Below are 21547 nucleotides of genomic sequence, written 5' to 3'. Positions count from 1 at the left end.
CTCTTACCAGTACACAATGAGAAAGAAATCACTTGCCACAGTCACCCAGATCAGATTACGCTCCAATAGATCAATGGTGCAGTCACCCACATTAGGAATTTCAAATATTTTTTTAAATGGAAAGGAAACACACATGCTTTGCTTTTGCCAAGCCCAAAAAGTTAGGTTAGTTTGTGCTTTACTAAAGTAGAGCTTCTACTGGGGGCACCTGCAATGTTTATATTTGTAAGTGCTCCCCGTTGAGGATTAATTTCTGTGAATTGTGCAGTAGGGAATGATTGGAACCTCATTTTTTGCCAAACACTTCTACCCAAATGGAGTACCTTCATCTGGTTAGTTAGTATGTGCTACCTCATCGGATAATTGTCTTGTGCATATTCTGCACTACAGCTGCATAAAGGACCACAGGTTATGTTTCAACCTTGTGTGCATGTAATTTTGGCAATGTGATTGTTCCTCGAACATTTTCATCCACAAATCTATGATAACGTGAATCGTCGTCAAGAGAAGTTTAATATTCACCGAATACAGTTGCTTCCTCTTAATTAAATGAAGTAAGTGCTTCTTTGTTTGGTGGAGATGGCCTCACATTCCTCTGCATCAATAAAGTATCATCAAAATTGACTGGAAATGCGCTCGGGGGCCCTTTTGCTAAGCTGTCCATTAGCTTGGAAAAGGGGAAGACCTTTACATACCACAAAAGAAAACGTGGAGGGGACTGCGCAGCCCTCCTCCCCAAGCCGATTTCGGCCTCCGGGACCCCATCTTTAGACACGCCTGCAGCCCAAACTGCTGGACGGTACTATACCAAATTTTGCAGAAAGGTAGCTTTTGTTTCAGAGATTATGCTTTCACTTATTTGTGAGGTCATGAAGCGTTCTTTAATAATAACGGGCTTGTGTAGAGATCTGCAGAACTCTGATTGGCTGCCAACACTTCAACCAGGAAGCATTGGCAGCCAAAAATAACAGGAAAAAAACAAAGGGAGCCAGGTAAAAATACCTTAACCCTGTAGTCTTGGTCCTGGGGTCCCAGAGGGACCCTGGCAGGGCAAAAAAGCCCTATTGCCAAATTCTAGAACACACTATTCCATCTTTGGGCATGGCTAGCTTTAAATCAACCAGCTGTCAACCGCAATCTGATGCACAGTTGGACGGAATCAACCAAACTTTAGAACACTACCTCCGCTGCTAGGTTAAAAAGCAACAATAGCAATGGGTTACTGGGTTGCCATTGGTTGAGATAGCATACAACAAGTCATTTCAATCTTCCCTGGGCTATTCACTCTTCGATTGTTCTTTTGGTTTTCACCCACACATTTTTTTACAATATCTCTCCTCAAATCTATGTTCTCCCTATTATGGTGTTATTAACAGCAATTTATACTATAAACGTATGGAGGCACTATACTACAATTAAAGCAGGCTATGGCAGATGACAAATGCTTTGCAGGCAGAAAGAGAAGAAATATACTTTGGTGACTGATGTGAAAAGCTTCAGTAGGATGTTTTTGAAGGAATATGTTCACGCAAGAGGTGGAAGACTATTGAGACCATTGGCCCTGGAGTTGCGGGCAGGTCATGCCTCAAATAAAGGACTCTCTTCACTCAAGTCACATTTTCAATCTCTCTTTCTATTTTCTCAGCTGTGTCTAGAGCACTTCACTTGGTGAAGAGCTCTCTTAAATACCATGATTGAAGATTCAACCAAAACGTCAGAGGAACAATCTCCTTTCTCTACATTCCTTGTCAGTGATTTGTAAATCCATTTAAATATCAGCTAGGTCTTCGCGTGAACGTTTACAGGTTCTTCCAGGTGCACTTCTGAGCTTTATGAACTTAGCACAGAGTACAACAAACTAAGTGACAGATTTACTAAAACATCACGCAATGCAACGCAGAGCAGCCGCCAAAAAAGCAGCACGATGTTGCGCAAGAAGAAGAGAGCAGGAGAGCACCACATTTACAGAAATACGGCACCCTTCCCCGCTCTCCCTAGCACCAGAGCTGAAATTAGCTGCCTTGTGCCACTCACACACCTTTACATCATAGTGAAAGGCTGGTTGCATGAATCTAGCATAGGTTTTAGCCTGGAAGAATAGCATTCCAGTACAAAATACTATGCTCAGACTAACTGTAACCCGTTTCCCACTTTGTATGTGTGCTGTACAGTACAGCACAAATACAAAGTTGGAAAAAGAAGGAGAAATGAAATCATTACTAATTCATAGCACCTATTTGAAATGGGCGCTATCATCTCATGCTAAACCCTGTCTAATTTTTCAAGTAAATAGGATTTAGCATCAGAAACCTTAGGTGGTTGCATGGGGATTCTCATGTACCACTCATGGGGGCTTATATACATGCCCTTGCACCACTGGTGCATCACTTTTTTCCCATATAAAAAATGACGCACCGGTGGCGCGAGGGGCTTGTAAATCAAACCCATGGTACACCCCCTTGGCGCTAAGTAATGCAAAGCAACAATATGTGCTGCTTTGCGCTACTTTCGAGTGTTTTTCAGCGCTTAACGAATTTAGCAGTGGAAAGTAATTTAGTAAAAAAAGATTTTGCATCATTTTGTGTCACTTTTGTGACGCAAGCACAGTGCTAAATCTTAGCAAATAGACCCCTGTCACTGGTTCCTGCTTGCACAAGTACAATGCACTTCATCTGTGAGTTTGTTTCTCCTTTCTATATCAACGCTTGACTGATGTCCATGTTTACATTCTATTTATAGGCTGCATACTCTGCAGCCGTCACCTATGTTCATCAGCTGCATATTTTGCTGTATTGTCTGCCTCTCCTGCACTGTTGGATCACGTTGTTTATGTCCCTGCCATATTAAGGAGCAAACAAACCTAGCCCAGTCTTGAAAACACCTCCTCCCGCAGATGAATGGATTCCAGTTTATGTGCCACCTACTGGCGAAAAGAAAAGGAAAATTATAGGTACAATTACATCTACCAAAATGTGTAGCCAAATTAACTAAAAAAAGAAAATGTACATACTCTACAGTGACAGCTAGATTTGAGATCTGCATACCATCCAGTCCTCTTGCATCCTGGTTCTAGACACTACACAGCTTTTTTCACAGCCACAGACTCCTACCAATCTTGCCATCTTCCTTTTGGGTTGTCATCTGCGCAATCAACAGTTCAGAGGATTGTCACCAGTGTTATGTGAGGAGTTTGCAATGTAATAGCAATTTCAGGTCACTATGCTAACCTATGGTAAAACACAATAGTAGTGTAGAATATGTGCTACCTTTACTACAGAAAAACCATGCAATTTAACATAATGAAAAGTGTGTTAAGAACCTATGAGGTTGAGAATGGAATCAAACCATACCAGGTCTAGTAGACAGCATTCACTATTCCCCCTTACCCACATCAACATATGTATTTCTTTGAGATGCATAAGTTCTATTTCAAATTTCACAAAATGTTTGGTACCATGATTGAATGTTTCAGACCATCATAAAGGCAAGGCTCAGATTTTGTAAGAAATAAAGAATGTGAGGCAACATTCCTATAAATTAAGAAATTAATATCAGAAGCCCCTGATCTACAACTATTCACAGAAGATAAAGCTTGCCACATAACTGTAAACTCTAGTTCCTATGGTCACAGTGCAGCGCCTCACAGTTTGACAGTCAAAAACCAAAAACGTTTATGTTTGCCTCTCACATTCTTTGCCTGGTTGAGTGCAGGTATTCTCCGGGTGGCTCCTCCGCGAAGGCGTTATTATCATTTTATTTTGTCCTGCTGTCCAGCTGCTTTGCGTGGTGGGGCTGCTCTCATGAAAGGAGGAGTGGTGAGCACACTGTAAGTGTGCATGAATATTTGGCTGGCCGTTTCAGGTCAACCAAATATCCATGCACACTTTGCATGTTCTCCACGCAGGCTGCATTACAGCCTGCGTGGAGAACATGCCCAGGCTCCCTGTCAGTGTCCGAGTACCAAATCAGATGCTCAGACCAATCATAGGACTGCATTGCAGTGTCGTGATTGGATGACTGGGAGCCTGGGTGTGGTTCCTGGTCCAGCCAGAGAGAGGGGCGACAAGAAGAGATGCAGCGAGGAAGCGACAAGTAGGTAAGTTCTTTTCAGTTTTTTTAATTTACACCCTCTTCTCCAGCGTCCCCCATTCCCAACCTGCAATCCGAGCGAGCCGCCACTTGGTATTCTGTAAATAAAAAAGAAATGCTCCCATGCTTATGGGAGGTAGAGAAATTTCACCCATACATTTGAGGCCATCCATTTGTAATCCAATCAGATCACATTCTTTCCAGTGAGAAAATAAAGACTGCTATGGCAAGGTCGGTCAGGTTAGCTATATAGCACTTCGGGGCAGATTTATGTTGCACTTGCGCCACTTTTGCGCCGCCGTTGCGTCACTTTTGTGACGCAGCAGCGGCGCAAATCCTACGCCATGGTGCGGTGTATTTACAACGTGACGCATCTGGGAGATGCGTCACGTTGTAAAGCCCTGCGCCACATGTAGGCGTTCCAGGGCAGGTGGGGGCGTTCCGGCGCAGGAACGCCTCCTAAAAGTGGCTGAGTGAAATCTACAAGATTTCACTCAGTCACTTTTGAGCCCATGCTGCGTCAAAACCCTGCGCCTGCTTGAAGCAGGCGTAAGGATTGACGCAGCATTGTGCAGATAGGGCCCCCCAGAGCCTTGCTGGAGCTGCGTCGCGCCTGCGACGCAACTCCAGCAATGCGCCACTTTTACGGCACAGATGCGTGACGCATCTGTGCCGTTTTTGCCCCATGGTGCGCCGCATTATAAATGCGGCGCATTCATGATGGCGGAGCTGGGGCGCAAAATAACTGGCGCATCCCTGCTGATATGCAGGGATGCGCCAGTTATTATAAATCTGCCCCCTAGAGTATAACTTCAGAACAGAATATATTCCAGCTCCTTGTAATGTGCAGGCTGATTGGCTGTCTTGTCTACCCTTTGAGTGTGAAGTAGATGATGATTCTCTTGACACAAAGAAGGGATTGTCAGCTGTGAGACTAATGCTGTTGTTTGCGAAACGGGAGCACATCGAAAGTATGAGTTGTCCCAGGAAGATATCATTCAAAGATGAATTCTTCTCATGATTAAAGGGTGGCCAAAGAATAAAAAAGCTGGAATCTGTTCTTCAACTTTATTGCAAAATTGCCAACAAACTTCCTAAAGTTGATGGTCTGCTGTTCCGTGGTGAGAGGCGGATTCCTCCCATCAAACTGAGATGCACAATTGTAAAATCTGCTTCTAGCGGCCATCTTGATTGCAGATTAATGGTGCACAGACATAATATCGAGTTTTTATTTTCGGACAAAAATAGTCCTGCCTGAAACGAAGGCACCCTTGCAGAGTCGTGCAAGGGTGCCTATGTTGGTGCTAGGCTGCCGAAACAGGGACAGCACAGGCAGAAATGCACCGTTTTGCATAACTACAATGCATTCCTGCCCTTTCACTAAGGCACAGGGCGGCACAGCAAGGTGACTTGCAGCGCTGCTCAAGGCAAAAATTCCATATATGAGGCCCCTAGTTTGGATTGATTAGGCGCGAACTGCTCCAAATCTCAAAACAGCACACAATTCTTAGGTGATTACCCTCTGCACTTAAGGGGTTAAATCACCACTCTGTTGTATAAAGTACACATTAATTAGGTATGCATTTTAATCAGGTATTGAGACCTGACCTCGTAAAATGTTTTGTCAACATTTATAACAGGTCCACTTTGCCAAGAGCCATCCCTGTGGCAGTGCTTTATTTGGTGACGGAGGCACTAAAGTTTATTGAAGCAGAGTTTGCATAAGCAATGTGGTAACAACAGTTTTTTTCATACCTCAGCAGGATCAGCAGTAAGCATGAGTACCGCCTGAGGAGCAATATGTCCTATAAAGGGGAGTGAGTTAGCAAATGTCATCACAAGGATTCATCATTTGCAAGGAAGCACCATGGCGCTAGCTTCAAGTGACGTCCAACAGGAAGCCAACAGTGCAAGAATTTTTTTAGACACATTTTTTTCTGAACACACTGTTCTTAGCAAGCAAGAAATATTTTATTTCCCTCTCGAACGCCTACATGAAGTGTTTAAGCCAGGTAGGTGAAAAGCTCCTGTCACAGGGCTCACATGTTTTGTAGAGACATCCTTTAAAAAAATATTCTAAAATGATCCTGATTCACAAAATATTTTGGGGCAGATTTACAAGCCCCTTGCGTGACTTTTGCGCTGCAGTTACGTCACTTTTTAGACGCAACAGCGGCGCAAACAATGCGGCCTACTTACAACTTGACACATCTAGGGCGATGCGTCACGTTGTAAAGCCCTGCGTCACATTATACCTGCGTCAGGTATAATCTATGCAGGGTGGGCGTTCCCACGCAGAAAGGCCTCGTAAAAGTGACTCAGTGAAATCTACAAGATTTCACTGCGCCACTTTAAGGACGCCACTGCGTCAAAACCTTACGTCTGCTTGAAGCAGGCGTAAGTAGTGACGCAGTATAGTGGAAATAGGCCTCAACAAGCATTGCTGGAGTTGCGTCATGCTTGCGACACGACTCCAGCAATGCGTGACTTTTCCGCCAACTGATGCGTCAGAATTTCTGACGCATCTTTCAATCCTTGCGCCATAGTGCGCCATATTGTAAATGCGGTGCATCTATGGTGGCGCAAGGGTTTCTAAGGGTGGCGCAGAGAAAGTGACGCATCTGTACAGATGCGTCACATTCTTGTGAATCTACCCCTTTGTGCACATAAAAACAACTCGGGTGAACAAAACACTTTGTAAATCTAAATACCCAATCCTTTTTCACAGAGTTGAGATTTGTGATATTTTGCATCTGTGAAGTGTGTTTACGTACGCTGCAAGTCAATACTATATTGGAACCGTTGCATTTACAAGTTTGGGTATAAGATGCGATTGTGATCGATTCTGCCTGGGACACCAGGCTCATGTAGTGGAGCACGAATAGTATTGTATTTGTAGACATACACATGCTTCTTGCAGGCAGCTTCTCATCTTGAAAATGTTATCAACCGTGTTTTGGTCAAAGGTGGGAGTGGAAACTGCGAGCCAACACTTACATATTTAATTGGAAAACAAGGGATTCCGTTATTCTCTAAGAACACTCAAAATGTCATTGGAAGAAACAATGAAAATGTTACATGTGACAAGTTACATTTTCACCACATTGATAAATGAATAATATTCCAACCATTAGGAATTATGCATGCTTTATTTTTCATTAATTGGAGTACTCTACGGGATATGTTTACAATGAAGTGACGGAGTGTGGCATTAGCTTTCTTTTCTTAATGTTGCACTTGACAACTTTAGAAACAAAGTGCTGCACCAAATGTACAACAATATGGTGCAGCCCTGCATTTCTCCCCTGCGCTGGCGCTAAACTTAGCAGCTTAGTGCCAAAGCAGGCACCCTTGCACCATAGTGGAAGGGTGTCTGCCTTGAGGGGAAGATTGTTTATGTGAAGAAAGGTCTCCCTTCCTGCAAATAAACCATCTTTAAATGATGTTTTGTAACTTTTATGTGTACTGCTTAATGCAGCACATATAAATGTTGCAAATCATCAGTGATCCCTTCACGCACATAAACAATCAATGGCAGTTTGCTGTTTTTATGTGTGCTGCACAATGCAAAATAAAGCTTTTCTCCTCATTTAATCCGCTATAAACTAAGTGAAATAGGGCGAGTTATTTATCACATTTGGTAAATATCATTACCAGAGGACGAGGTACGTACCACATGAGGCAAAAACCTCTGATTCCGAGTTTCTAACTTACAAATAAGGCATAACATACAGAATTGGTATTTCTCACACTCAATTCCGCATGTTTTGCCTTCTTAATGGGCCTTTTGCCCCTATATATTTCAGCAGGTTTAACCTGCTGGAATCTATTGAGGAAACTGCAAGAGTGTGAATATTATCACACATCTCGTGATCAAATCTGTACAGTTTAGGACTTAGGCCTTGCTTTTGTAATTAGAGTGTATGTCTCCTGCCTTTCTGTCACTCTAGATTTCTGCCCTGTATTGATGACTCCATGGGCCACAAGGCAGAAACTGTTTTCTTCCTGCAAGAGCACCTCAAACACAGGACCTGTGGTCAGAAAGGTTTAACATAGAGTATGGTAGAAACCAGACTCTAATGGGAAGAAACCCGCAAATGTAATTAAAACAGTGCATTTCAAAATCGATTTAAAGTTAAAAAAAAATTGGTTCGCTTATAACTTTAGCGCCATTTGCAGAATCTTCACAAAACTTTAAAAAATAAGTGTGTTGGGGATTTTATTTGTATATGAAAGTTTTGAGGTGATCCATGAAGCGGGGACGGAGACAAATGGGGGGTCAAAAAATGTGCATTTCCTATGTTAATTCCCATCGGGATTTTGAACACGCTGAACTACTGGATGTTTTTACACCAAATTTGGCAGAAAGCTAGCTCTTTGTCCACAAGAGTGCTTTTTAGGTTGAGCATCAGTGCGCAAGCACTCTCTGCAAGACCTGCTGTAATCACTCTATCGAGTTTAATCCAGCCAGCTGCTTGCAATTGGTTTACTCCTGCATTGCTTTAATTTCCCAGCTTCTTATAGGTTAACGCTCCGATACATCATTTCCAGTTTTACGCAAGGAGCACTGGCCAATTAGTTTCCTTACATTCCTAAATGTTATGTGCTTGTTGGGGACAGCTTGTTTATTTAATTTCATACAAGTGTGTGGCACAGCGTATTTTCACTTTAGAATAGCTGCCGCCCATTTTGCCGGCCGCATTTGTTTATGTACGCTTTAACAATGGCGCCTGTGCGCCTATTGTCAGCAGTTTGCCATTGCCCACTTTTCCTACATGACCCGAATGCATTTGTTTGTTTATGTTTGCTTTAACTTTACCATCCGCACCTATTATCAGCAGTTCGCTTTTGCCCTCTTTTCCCACGTGACCCCGGCTGCATTTGTTTGTTTATGTACGTTTTAACTTTAACATTGGCACCCATTTGCCTATTGTCAGCAGTTCACCATTGCCCACTTTTAGTACATGACCATGGCTGTTGTGTTGCCTGGACGTAGGTAGCGTTGAGATCCCTGGAGCCCCTGCACACATCACAGACAGAGGCAGAAGGTTTGTTTACTTTAGCTGATCCTTTCATTGGAGCCTCCCTCAGAAAGCATGTTGCTCTTGTTTGGGATTCCTTGTGGCAGCTTAAATGCATTGTATTTCAGGCCATCTCCCTTATCCGTGACAGTGCTTTTCACTTTAATCCCTTTGACCCATTCTGTTTCTTTGCTAATGCGATACATTCCTTAATAAAGTTGTTTGTTTAAAAGAAGTTGCTTTGCCAAAGCAGTGTTTAGTAGGCTATACCATTCAGTAGCAGGGGTTAAAAGGGGCTGAACGCAGGTTTACAATCCTCAGACGTTTTTCATCCATGCAAAAACTCCTATCCATAGTTTAGCTATGTTGCCATGGCCGCTTCTTCTGTGTCTGAGTCAAGTTTTACACCACGCCTCCCTTTTCGCCGTGTGGACTGCAGTTATGCCTGGTTTACACTGAGCAGCACTGGACCCCCCACCCCTCCCCCCCGCCTCCCGCAGCCACAGGATCCTGCCCTGCAATGACTGTCGGTGATAGTGAATAGGCACTGATGGGCTTCTGGTTGGCACACAGCACAGTAAAAAAATGCGTTCTTGCCACCCCTTTTGTGAAGCCTCTTTCGAGGTCACAACAACGCTGTTCTAATTGAGCACTACATCTGCTGTAACAGATGTCTTTAGCGATAGCTTCCATAGATGCCAGTGAGCACAGCTCTGCAATGGCTCTTACTGCTGCATTCACCTTGAAAAATGTGCCCACGAGTCAACCATTCGTGGTTTCCTGTCTGCCATCTGCACGCAAATCCCAGAAGAGCTATGCCATATTTTCAGGGAAGGTGTGTTTTTCTTCAGCTGTGGATGAAAATGGCCTTCTGTGTCTCTATTGATCATAACAAATAAACGAACCGCACTTGCATAACAGGGTTAAATCTTGTAGTAGTTTAGTGGCCTACAGCTTGTTTCAAAACAGTTAATGTTTATAAGGAACTTAACTCATATATTCCAAAGGTCTGTTTTTAAGGAACCGCGAGAATGAGCGGCGCCACCCGCACCTAGGGGCGTGGCGCCCTTAGTGGCATCCCGAGCGGGAGCCAGCTTAAGATGTCGTCGAAGGGGACAGGGAGGAAACAGCCAGCGAGGTTGAAGAGGTAGAAGGGGAGGCGTGCCCATGCGAGCACAACGTCATCGGAAGAGGCAGGGTCGTCCTCCCCACCTCTTGGGGTATAAAACTTTGGGCACAGCAGAATTAACCCTCTTTGTCCTCTCCAAGCAGCTCCAGCGGCAGCGGACCAGCGATGAGTTACCCACCCACCCATCCCTAAAAATAAGGACGAGCATGGCGGGGTCCCAGGCAAGAAAAGGGTGTGGACTTCCTTTTTGCCATGGACTGGCTGACCCTGGACAGGGCAAGCTTTCATTGTGGGGCTCTGGGCTGGTGGGAGGGGGGACTGACCTGCTGGTGGTCCTGGACTCTCCTGCCCTACCCAGGATGCCGGTGTGTAAGTCTAAGAACATTTGAGGGGGTATACCCCGGTACGGTGGGGCCAAGGCGGAAGCAGTGCCCCGGTGGTAGTGCCTCTCTCTGGAAGGAGGACTAGCACGGAAAGTTACAACTGAAACAGTGCACGTTGGGGCCTGCTGGCACAACAAGCACAGGGGGCCAGGACGAAGAGATATGGCCATGATTGGATAGTAAATAATATTGTGTATATCTTTGCCTTGCAAAAATGGTCAAGTACCTTTTAATCAAAATGAATAAAGGATTAACTACACTGCTTTAAGATTTAATAAAGACTACACGGTGAATGACAACAACCTGCCTCATGTCTTTATGTGGCCACATGTTTTGGAGAGGGTAAGGGCGACTCGCTCAGTGTATGCACACTATGCAGCTTCTCTTCCTGTTCTTTTATTTTGCAAAATATAACCCATGTTCACCTTCAAACTTTGTCAGGGAGTTTGGAGAAGTACAGCATAAGTAAATGTTGTTGTAGAATAACAGAATGAAGCACCACAGTTTACTAATTTTACAATGTTTTAATACTATAATTTCTTTGACGTTTTGTAGTTTTCCACATGCTGGTAGTGTTTCTTTACCCATCTATAAAGTCGAGCCAGGGTACAGAATAACTTACTTCACTGATGTGCTTAGGTACCAACCAGTAATGCAATACTTTTACCCACACTAGAATTACTTTTGCGGGTGATGTCTGTGTAAGAGCTTGTAATGCGTTTTAAAGTGTCAGTTTATGAACTACCTTTGTGTATATGGACGCATACTTGGTGCTACATATGACTTTCATCAGCATTGCTAAACCAAACAAACAAAATGCTCATAGACCATGTCACCTGTGAGATGCCAGGCAGTGTTTGTTTTTAAAAACCAAATGAAAAAAGAACAATTGATGGACAGAATGCAGAACAATGTCATACATTCACCCCAGTACAGAGATCTGGGCCCCAATCCATCATTTTTTTGCTCACCATGCCATGCCAGTTTGGACCCAGCCATATGCAAATCAGTCTTGACCCTGTGCCCAAAGGTAACAGTCCAGCCCGAACTGCCAGGCCAGGTCCTCCCTGGATTGGAAACAAGCATCCTAGGACCGGTTTCGGGGTTTCACTCATCTTCAGCCAGGATAGCTTGACTCCAGTGGCATGGAGAGCATGGGACCCACGTCTGGGCATATCCGTCCCACTCGGGGTGGCAAACGCAAAAAGAACAATTGATGGACAGAATGCAGGACAATGTCATACATTCACCCCAGTACAGAGATCTGGGCCTCACTCCATCGTTTTTTCCTCACCATGCCAAGTCAGAAGATTTGCATTATTTCATTTTTTTTGGTTACTTTGTAATTAGAAGATAAATGTCCCCGCAAGCAAAGTGTGCTTGCTTAAAAATGCAACTGATTGGTTCAAGTACGGGACCTCAAGATTGCCCTGTGTCAAAGGCACATATTTCCCTCAATGGGTGGGTAAAGCAGAAGTATCAAAATGATGCTACCGAGAAGTACAAAACTGACTTTGAGACAATTGGACGCACACATAAGCTAAATGTTTATCTGCAATAAGAAAACATTTGCAATGCAATTGCTCTTGCATTTGCGAGAGTTTGAGCTATTGGCATTGTAAATGACAATGCCTTTTATATATGTGTTTTGAAAACCTATAAGCGGTGCATAAAGACAAGCTTTATACTTATAGTTCTTGCTTACAAAAATCAAGGCTGGCAGTAAAAGAGGCACAGTTACTGCCAGCCTTGCTTCTCGTCTGCGACTATAAGTACAAAGTGCATGTTTACCCAGCCCCTATCATTTGTCAAAACATATAAATAAAAGGCATTGTCATTTACAATGCCAATAGCTCAAACTCTTGCAAATGCGAGACCTGTTGCATTGCAAATGCTTGTTGTTATTTGGTTTAAATCCGTTCAGTAGTTTTAGAGTTATTTAAAGAAAAACAAATGTGGATATCTAGAGGCAAAAACCATTTACAACGCCTATGTGGAGCTTCGCAAATCGACGTGGCTGGCCTCAACCCGTGTAGAAAGTTGCAGCTGCCATTTTAAAAAGCGAGACTTGGTCCCAGGGTGTAAAGAAAGCTTAAAAAGTGCAGAAGGGGTCAGGATAGCGGTACCCCGACCCCATGTGTGCATTGTAGTGGTGTTTCAGGGATCCCATATAAGTTTTAAAATGTCACCAACTGTTTTTTTTATGTGTTTAGAGTCACAAGCCCATTGCGATGCTCAGTGAGGCATATATATTTACACACTTGCTAGCACATGAATGCATGCACTCAGAGACCCGCACTCCCAGTCACAGACCCATTCAGACACTCACACAACCATTCACAGACCCACTCATATTATTGTGCACCCACTAACTGAGCTACTAAGACAGTCACTTGCCTATTCACAGACCCAGTACGACAATTAGGCACTCATTCACAGACCCACTTATACACTTACACATTGACTCATATGCACACTTACAGATTGACTCATATACCCACTCAGAGATTCATGCGCCCACTCACAGACCTGCTGAGAGGCTTATGTACCTACTTACAGACTTATGCTCTGACTCAGAGACACACACAGACCCTCATCCAAAGATTATAGACCCTTTATAGATCCAGTTACAGGCTCATGCACCTACTCACATACCCACTAAGAGACTCATGAACCAACTCACAGACCCACTCAGGAACTCATGCAGCCACTCACAGACCCATTCAGGGAATCTTGCACCCACTCTGAGACCCACTCAGATAATCATGGACCCACTTAGAAACCCACTAAGATACGCAAGCACTTACTCAAAAACCCACTCAGACAGTAATGCAGTCACTCAGAGACCCAGGCAGAGACTCATCCACCCACTCACAGACCCATTCAGACGCTTACACACTCACTCACAGACTCACTCAGTCACTCATGTGCCCACTCAAAGACCTGCTCAGACAATTATGCAGCCACTCATATATCCAGTCACAGACTCATGTAGCTACTCAAATACTCACTTGGAAGCTCATGTATCCACTCATAGACCCACTCAGAGACTCATGCACCCACTTACAGATCTACTCAGATACTCATGCACTCACTCACAAACCCACTCAGACATGCACACATTCACTTACAGACCCACTCAATCTCTCATGCTCCCAATCACAGACCCACTCAGACACTTATGCATCCGCTCATAGATTCAGTCACAGACTCATGCACCTGCTCACATGCTCACTTAAAGACTTGTGCACCCTCTTGCATACCCAGTCAGAGACTCATGCACCCACTCACAGATGCTGTAAGACACTGACACACCCACTCACAGACTCACTCAGACACTCATCCACCCACTAAGACACCCCTCAAACACTCATGCACCCACTCACTGATGAACTCAGACACTGATGCACCCACTCACAGACCCAGTCAAAGACTAATGAACCAACTTAGAGGCCCACTCAGACACTGAGGCACTCAGTCATACACCCACTCAGAAACTTAGGCACCCACTCAAAGGCATACTCAGAGAATTATGGGCCCACTCACATGGTCATTCAGATACTTGCACATCCACTCACAGACCCACCACTCAGATACCTATGCACCAAATCATACATCTAGTCATAGACACATGCACCCACTCATACACTCAACCAGAAACTCATGTAACCAATCACAGACCCACTCTGACACTCAAGCATTTACTCAAAGACCCACTCACATACTCATGCACTCACTAAAAGGCCCACTAAAACACACATGCAGCCATAGTTACTGAGAGACTTATGCACCCTCTGTACAGCTTGAGCAGTCAGGCATACTCAGAGGAACACGCGTTAAGCATTTCATAGTAGCAACATTGACAAAAAGTAAGTGACACGACTCGAAAGAAAACTCGACTCCAATTTAGAAAAATAAAATGTATTTTTATATAAATATTGATATCAAAATTAACTTGCTACTTTGCAGATAAGTTCATAACATTAGGAACTAAATTCAATTTAAGCTGTCAAATGTTCCCCATTAAATTCAATGGGGGAAAAATTCACTCAGTAATACATTACCAGCGGGCGGAGCTCAACAGAGCTCTTTCGCAATTAAGGTTCTGCGGGCCCCTAGATCATGACTCAATAGTCACTCTTCTGTTACCTTGCCCAGGGAGTTTGGGTGCAGAGGTCACTTGGCTGTCCTTGGTGCTGACGGGATCTGAGGTAGCTGTTGAAATTCAGCAATTAGCAAAACACACTTCTCAATAAAGAGACACTCTACCCTTGGAGTGTTGTGGCCTTTGGGGACCCTGGACATGGATTCAACTACTGGATTTCTTCTACCTTGCTCAGTGGATCAGGGTGCAGAGGTGGCTGGCAGCTGTCAATCATCAGTGCAGGTCACCCCAGAATGTTGTACCACATGCTTGATGCTTCTTTAGGATGCAAAAACAGAGCAGTGGGGTCATTGCCAACATCAGTCACTGTGAGGAGCTCTTGACCTAGAGATGTCAATGGAGGGGTCGCTCTCAACTGGGGATCACCAAACCTTGGCTGCGGCAAATCTAGTATTTGAAGTCTTCGGCAGCTGGAGATTGATAGGAGGGGACTAGTGGCTCGAAACTTGACTTGGGATTAGCCACCACACTGGACTTGCAGGACACCACTTCCCTTTGGACTCACTCTCAACAGGCCCAGCAGGTTGCAATTATTGTAACACAGCAATTTGGTACAAGCCCAGCAGGTTGCAGTTGTCTGGTGCCCACTAAAGTCCCTCAGGCTGGAAGCAATGAGTTTTCACCACGGACACACGTCGACACTCGGGTTCCGCATATGCTCCCTTCCGAGCACTTAAGGGTCCTCTCTTTGTGTTGCATCAGAGTCCAAACTCCTGATTTCGGTGACAGAATATTCTTCAGGCCTCTTCTTGGATGTCAAGGTAGAACTGAGGTTCTGGTGCCAGGGGAGCCCCATAAATCCTAGCTTATGGGGTGTCTGGGGCATGAGGGACAGTGGCCAATGCACTACTGGTCCCTGCGGCTAACCACACCCTGCAGTGACACCATCCTTTGGGTGTACGTCACTTTGCTACCCAGAATACTCTATTTTGGGGTCTGTCAAAATGGTAGAACCCTTCCTTGGCTGTATAGACCCCCTAGCTGTAGGAGAGTAGGATTTGCTGTGGTTTGGGCTCTGAAGAAGTTGAGGCCATACTTGTTTGGTACTCACTTCATTGTTCAGACAGACCATAAGCCCATCCTATGGCTAAAACAGATGAAGGGTGAAAACCCTAAGCTTTTAAGGTGGTCCATTTCTCTACAGGGGATGGACTATACAGTGGAACATAGACCTGGGAGTAACCATTCTAGTGCAGATGGACTCTCCAGATATTTCCACTTAGAATATGAAGGCTCAACTGGTAAAGGTTAGTTTATGTCCCTGTGTTTGGGGGGGTGTAGGAGAGTAGGATATGCTTCTTATGGTTATCCCCACTTTTTGCTGCTGTAACACTGTTTTTCGACTTTAGTCTGGCTGGGTCCCTGCTATTCAGGACCCCAGCCTAGCTGTTTCCTCTCTAAATGATTCCTAATACCTTGGGTACACAACAGATTGGATTCTGAGGTGCCCTTATAAGTCCCTAGTATGTGGTATACTATGTACCCAGGGCATAAGTACCCCAGAGGCCTACCAGGGGCTGCAGCATGTATTATACCACCCCCGGGAAGCCCTCTAAAATGACACCACAGGTCTGCTACTGCAGCATGGGTAAGGTGGTGCATGCACCCCTTACCGAGATATTGGTTCACTATATCTCACCCTATCAATGCACATATAAACATATCAGTCACCCCTATGGCAGGCCTTATCAATCCTGAAGGCAGGGTGCTTTGTTTTGTGTGAGAGGGTGCCCATGCTTGAGCAGAGCCCCTTTGCCGCCTTCAGAATCTCTTCTCCGGGGTTGTCTGTGATGTAGCCTGACCATGTACTCTTAAGTGCATTATAACCCAACGGTAAATGCTAACTTTGGACTGGCTGCACGGAAACATGTCATGTTTGGTGTCAAACACCTAGGAGTCATACCCCCACACCAATTACAGGTGTGGGAGTATGATCCCACCTTTCTAGAGGGAGAGACATGACAGCACCTGAATACCCAGTACCAGCTTAACAGAGTCCTGGCATCACAAAATGTATGCTGCAGCCACAGACACAAGTCTGACCTCCTGCTGCTGACCGAAACTCTGACAGGGGAGTCCTGGATAATAGGTTTCCTGTCACAGGGAGGTGTTTCCACCTCCCAGACAGGCTTTAGTGTATTGGGGCTGGGTGGGTGCACTATGAGAGTGCTTTGAAGTCCTGCACTGGGGGCACATTTGGTGTCCCTGTGCATAGTCCAGCTCAAACCAGTTGCAGGGGCTACCAGCTCCTGCTCTGGTGCGAAACTGGACAAAGGAATTGTATGTAGCCACCTCTCTTTCCAAACCCTCCTATAGGTGGATCCCCTGAGTTAGTCCAACCCCTTCCTTTTGTATAAAGAAGGAACCTCTGTAACCAGAACTTTAGGTATTCCTGGATGAAACTCTGAAACTGTATCCTGGACCTTCGATGATCTGTTTAATCCCAGATGACTGAAAAATCTCCCTTGGGGTAAAGGAGTTACTCCTCTGCTTAGCAGGCACCAAAGACACATCTGTCCGGTCTGCATCTCCGAAGCTCCCGCTGGACGCCAAAGACTTTGCATTACCAGAGGTGAAATTCCAGAATTCCTAGAGGCCAAATCGAGTCCCCCGCAAAGCTGAGACCCATAGCCCTCGTGGGTACCATGGAACTGGAACCCCTGGACACCGTGCACATTTGCTAGTGCAATAGCTTTTCGACGTGCCGTGAGGCTGTGCATTGGATTGCTTGTAGCCTAGACCCCAAGCAGTGAATCCACTGACGATTGCTGGCCTGCCCACTCCGAGTGACCCGTGGGCCGACATTTTGTGATTCCTCTCGAGGTCCCTTCGCGATCCCTTTTCTGTCAACTTGTGGGTCCCTGAGAAGGGTAACTTTACTTTGATTGGGCGTTCCTGGTTGCTCCAGAAGTGCCCTGACTCTCCATTGCTTGGGGAGTCCCCAGGACCTTGCTGGTCTACACTGAAGCATCTTTCTCCTTTCTGCGTGGGTTGCTGTTGCCAAGGCTTGTTGTATCCAATCCAGACACCGATGCTGCAGCACTCGCCATCCCTTGTGGGACCACTCGAATCTAGCTTCTAGTTCTCCTCAACACCTCCTGGTCCTCATGGCTGAAGAGTCAAGCTTCACCTCTTTCACCTGAAACACACGACATCGGTGGGCATTCGTCTATCGTGCTCCTGGTCACTGGCAAGTGACCCAGACTCTGTCCCCTCTGCTTTAGGGTTCTTCACATCTATGATCCAGGCTTGGATATCTTCGGACACTTCGTATCTTCCCGGCAGCAGCACTTCTTCGCCAGCTTCCATTGAAAACGGCGACGCTACCTGACACCATCTGACACCTATGCACCCGGCTTCCCTGGGTGAGGTAACTCAAATACTCCGGTGCTCCCATGGGTGTTGACCCTAGAACTGTCTAAGTCCAAGAGGGTTTGGTCCTAGTCCATTCTAAGCGTCCTTTAACTCTAAAAATCTAACCGCGACTTTCCTTATAGAAGCTAACGGGAGCTCGCGGCTGTGTTCTCACACTGTACATGGCCCCCTTGGGTCCCCTCTGTCACTACCTTGGGTGGTTCATTGGTGTTCCAGCGATTCTAGTGTAACTTATGTGCTTTTGCAGAGGGATGGGTTTAGTAATAAATACATATATTTTATATATATACCTGGTGTGGTCTCCTTACATTTAGCCACTCAAGAAATTATAGACTGGTAAAACAAGCTGCTTTACATTCCTTCAAGACTTAGCCTGAAGGCTGCTCTCCATAGCTACCACTAGGATAGCTTTCAATAAAGGTTGTCTTTAACCTATCATCAATAAGGGGTTGTTTGAACTGGTGCAAGGTTCCCACTATAACTAGTGGACAGCATATACCTGGCCAACTTCTCACACTAGCCGGCCCTTAAAAGTGTGACAAGGTCTCGGAGAGTGTTCACCTGCTGCATAACTAATTTTCCCACCTACCAGAGCTGCAAGGTGGGAACTGATTTGGCTTCAAGCTGTAATCAGTAGCCATTCTCTGAGGGTGAAGGTAAAACCTTCCTCCTGCCCAGGCCTCTGTCTTCATCCTGGGTAAGTGCTTGCACATGCCACCAGGAGAGCGGATTCTGGTCTTGACAGCAAACTGGCTTGAGGAAGTCCGCCAAGGCATTAGAGCTTTGTGTCCTGGCAGGCACCCAAGCAGGGTGGCATCCCTGTGTGCGCCAACTCACCCTTGACACGAGAATCATGTTGGGGTGTTTGATACCAAACACGACACAATTCGGTCATTCCATAATGGAGCTGGCTATCTTGAGTTTGTCAGTAGCCAGCTAATGTAACTCCATGGGATGCCGGTCACTTACAGTAAAACCTTGCATTAAAGGGTTACTGTAGGGAAATATATGTGGGAACATATATATTATCACCTTTAACATAATGCACTCTACCTCCAGGGCTGAGAAGGATATCCTTAAGAGTGACTTACTTACATTAAGGCAGTGAGGTGGCTATGCATCATGTGGGGTGTGCAGAGCCCTACTCGAGCAGACAGGGTGCTCATGCAGGGCTGGAATGGCAGACCTGCAAACAAACTTTTATTCTGGTCACCCAGGATGGCATAATAAAGTGCTGCAGCCCTGGTGACCTCTCATCACATTTGCATTGGATACCACTGGTACCGTTTACAAGGGACTTACAAGGAGAGATAAGTGCTTACCATTTGGGTGTACCAATTCACAGTTATGGATTAAGGGAAAAAGCACTGGCACTAGGCCCTAGTTAGCAGGCCCCAGTGCACTTCCAGTCTTAAAAAGACAGCAGCTAGGCAAAAAGTGGGGGTGACCATGACAAAAGGGGCACTTTCTAACATGTACTCATAGGCTCACTGAGAAACTTATGCACCCACTTACACACACTTAGACACTCATAAGAGTACTGACAGTGCCATTGTCAAATGCATAGATTCAGATTGAGAGTTATATATCTTAAATGTGCTGTTGTGCATTGCCTTTGTGCGTTTGCTTTAGGGATCCACAACAGAGTCAGGACTAGAAATATCTTTGTTTTAAAGGATTTTTACTGGAAATTATAAAGTGTTTGGTAATAGGGTGGCTCTTTAACCCCTTGAGTGCCCATGACGAGATAGTCTCGTCATGGGCCGCGGTTGTGCTGTGCCCATGACGAGACTATCTCGTCATGAACCCTGCCCGCTAATTCAACGCCCGGCACAGGGCGGGGAAAGGGCGGGGCACACAAGGGGTTAAAGAGCATTTGGGTTTATTGTGTGTAGATGTTAACTGCACATAAATGAGAATGCAGTCTTTCAAGTTGTTAATGAATTTCCTGCTGCCTTTCTGAGAGAAATGTACTCCATCACTTCTAAATATATTCTCTATATCAGATCATACATTGTTGTTGTATATGGAGCCCCTGTTGTGGTCTCTAAGACATGCAGAAACAGTTCTATTAACATGTTTCATGGCTTTGTCTATTTGTGGACATAATTCTTCTGACCATTTCCATTTCTGCCTTTGGCAAATGTTGGCGTACACCAAGGCAGTGCAAGGGAAAAGTGGCATTAATTGCCGAAAGGACTCTTTGATTGCAATTTCCAATCCCAACCCAGGAAGAGTGCATAGGACATTGCCACTACATTGCACAATTAAGAGGTCTGGATGTTGCCAATCAACTATGTTCTCAACTAAAGGCAGCAATTGCCACTTTATCCCTCTCTGGCTAATCCAAGTACTGTCCACATTAGGCAAACCCAAGTCCCTGTCAATGTCGCTCTTTCTGGCACACTGTATGGCCCAAAAAACCTAGCTATGATCCACAATCCACACTCTAACCATTTTGAAGGAAGGAGCAGTAGCACACAGGAGAGGGCTGCAGCTGAATGTGATGGTTGGTAGAATGAAAGGCAGATAAAATGGAGAAGTGCACCTGGTTTTAGAAAAGGATGTGTTTTATGGGGTGGGGGTATTAATTTGGCAGCTAAAAATAGGTAGTGATTTCATAGGTAAAGTAATTAGATCTGTGAATGGCTCTGGATACATTTACGACGAGTTACACTATTGTGGATATGCTTACATTATCAAGCAGTCGACTGCACCTGCTATAGTTGAGCTTGAAGTGGCATTCTACCATTGGAAAGTGTTGTGAACTTTTGACTTACTGGTACAGTAGAGTGTTTCAAAGGATGTTGCTATGGGAACTGAGGTAAAGCAGTGTGGGGGAAATGTTCCAAATATGCTGTAGTTTAAAACTACAAAGTAGAGTAGTTTAGAGATAGCATGTATTATGAAACACCAATTTTCTAACTCAGTATTATCATAGGATCGTATATGTTGATAAAAAAGATACTATCATTGTAAATGCTTTAATAGACTCTTGTATGGATTCACAACTCCATTGCAAAGTTACATGCTTGCTTCCCAATAGGGTTGTGAATCCACCCACAGACACTACCAGATTTGGGGAAAAAATGAAGGAACATTTTGACTTGGTAACTACATCAGTATCACTGGAAAAAGAGAGGGAAATGTTGCCATTACTGGTTCTTTCTTATAGAGAGTGGTAGTTATCATTTTCCATGAGAGAAACATTTAAGTGAAAGTGTGTTACAATTTAATGATCAACAAAGCGAATTGAGAGACATGATAAAAAAGGGGATATTGATAATGTATATATAGAAAAATACGGTGGGTTTTAAGTGTCAGGTAAATGTAATAAAGTTTGAATATTTGTTACTTATCCTGCAACATACTTAAATAGCGCTGA

The 21547-nt window shown here is 44.7% G+C and overlaps 1 protein-coding gene across 1 annotated transcript in view; it reads left to right on the top strand.

The window, feature by feature from the left end:
• The first annotated feature begins 5932 nt into the window (after positions 1-5932).
• The window catches only part of LOC146861562 (indolethylamine N-methyltransferase-like), an 83214-nt gene continuing 67599 nt past the window's right edge, over positions 5933-21547 (top strand). Inside the window, exon 1 of the mRNA XM_085645949.1 lies at positions 5933-6101. Within this exon, the coding sequence (XP_085502075.1) occupies positions 5957-6101 (145 nt within the window). The 5' untranslated portion in view covers positions 5933-5956. The remainder of the gene's footprint in view (positions 6102-21547) is intronic.

The sequence above is a fragment of the Triturus cristatus genome, chromosome 3_1, assembly GCF_964204655.1.
Source record: "Triturus cristatus chromosome 3_1, aTriCri1.1, whole genome shotgun sequence".
NCBI lineage: Eukaryota > Metazoa > Chordata > Amphibia > Caudata > Salamandridae > Triturus > Triturus cristatus.
Note: the sequence above shows the minus strand (reverse complement) of the source record. Positions and strands in the feature narration are given on the sequence as shown.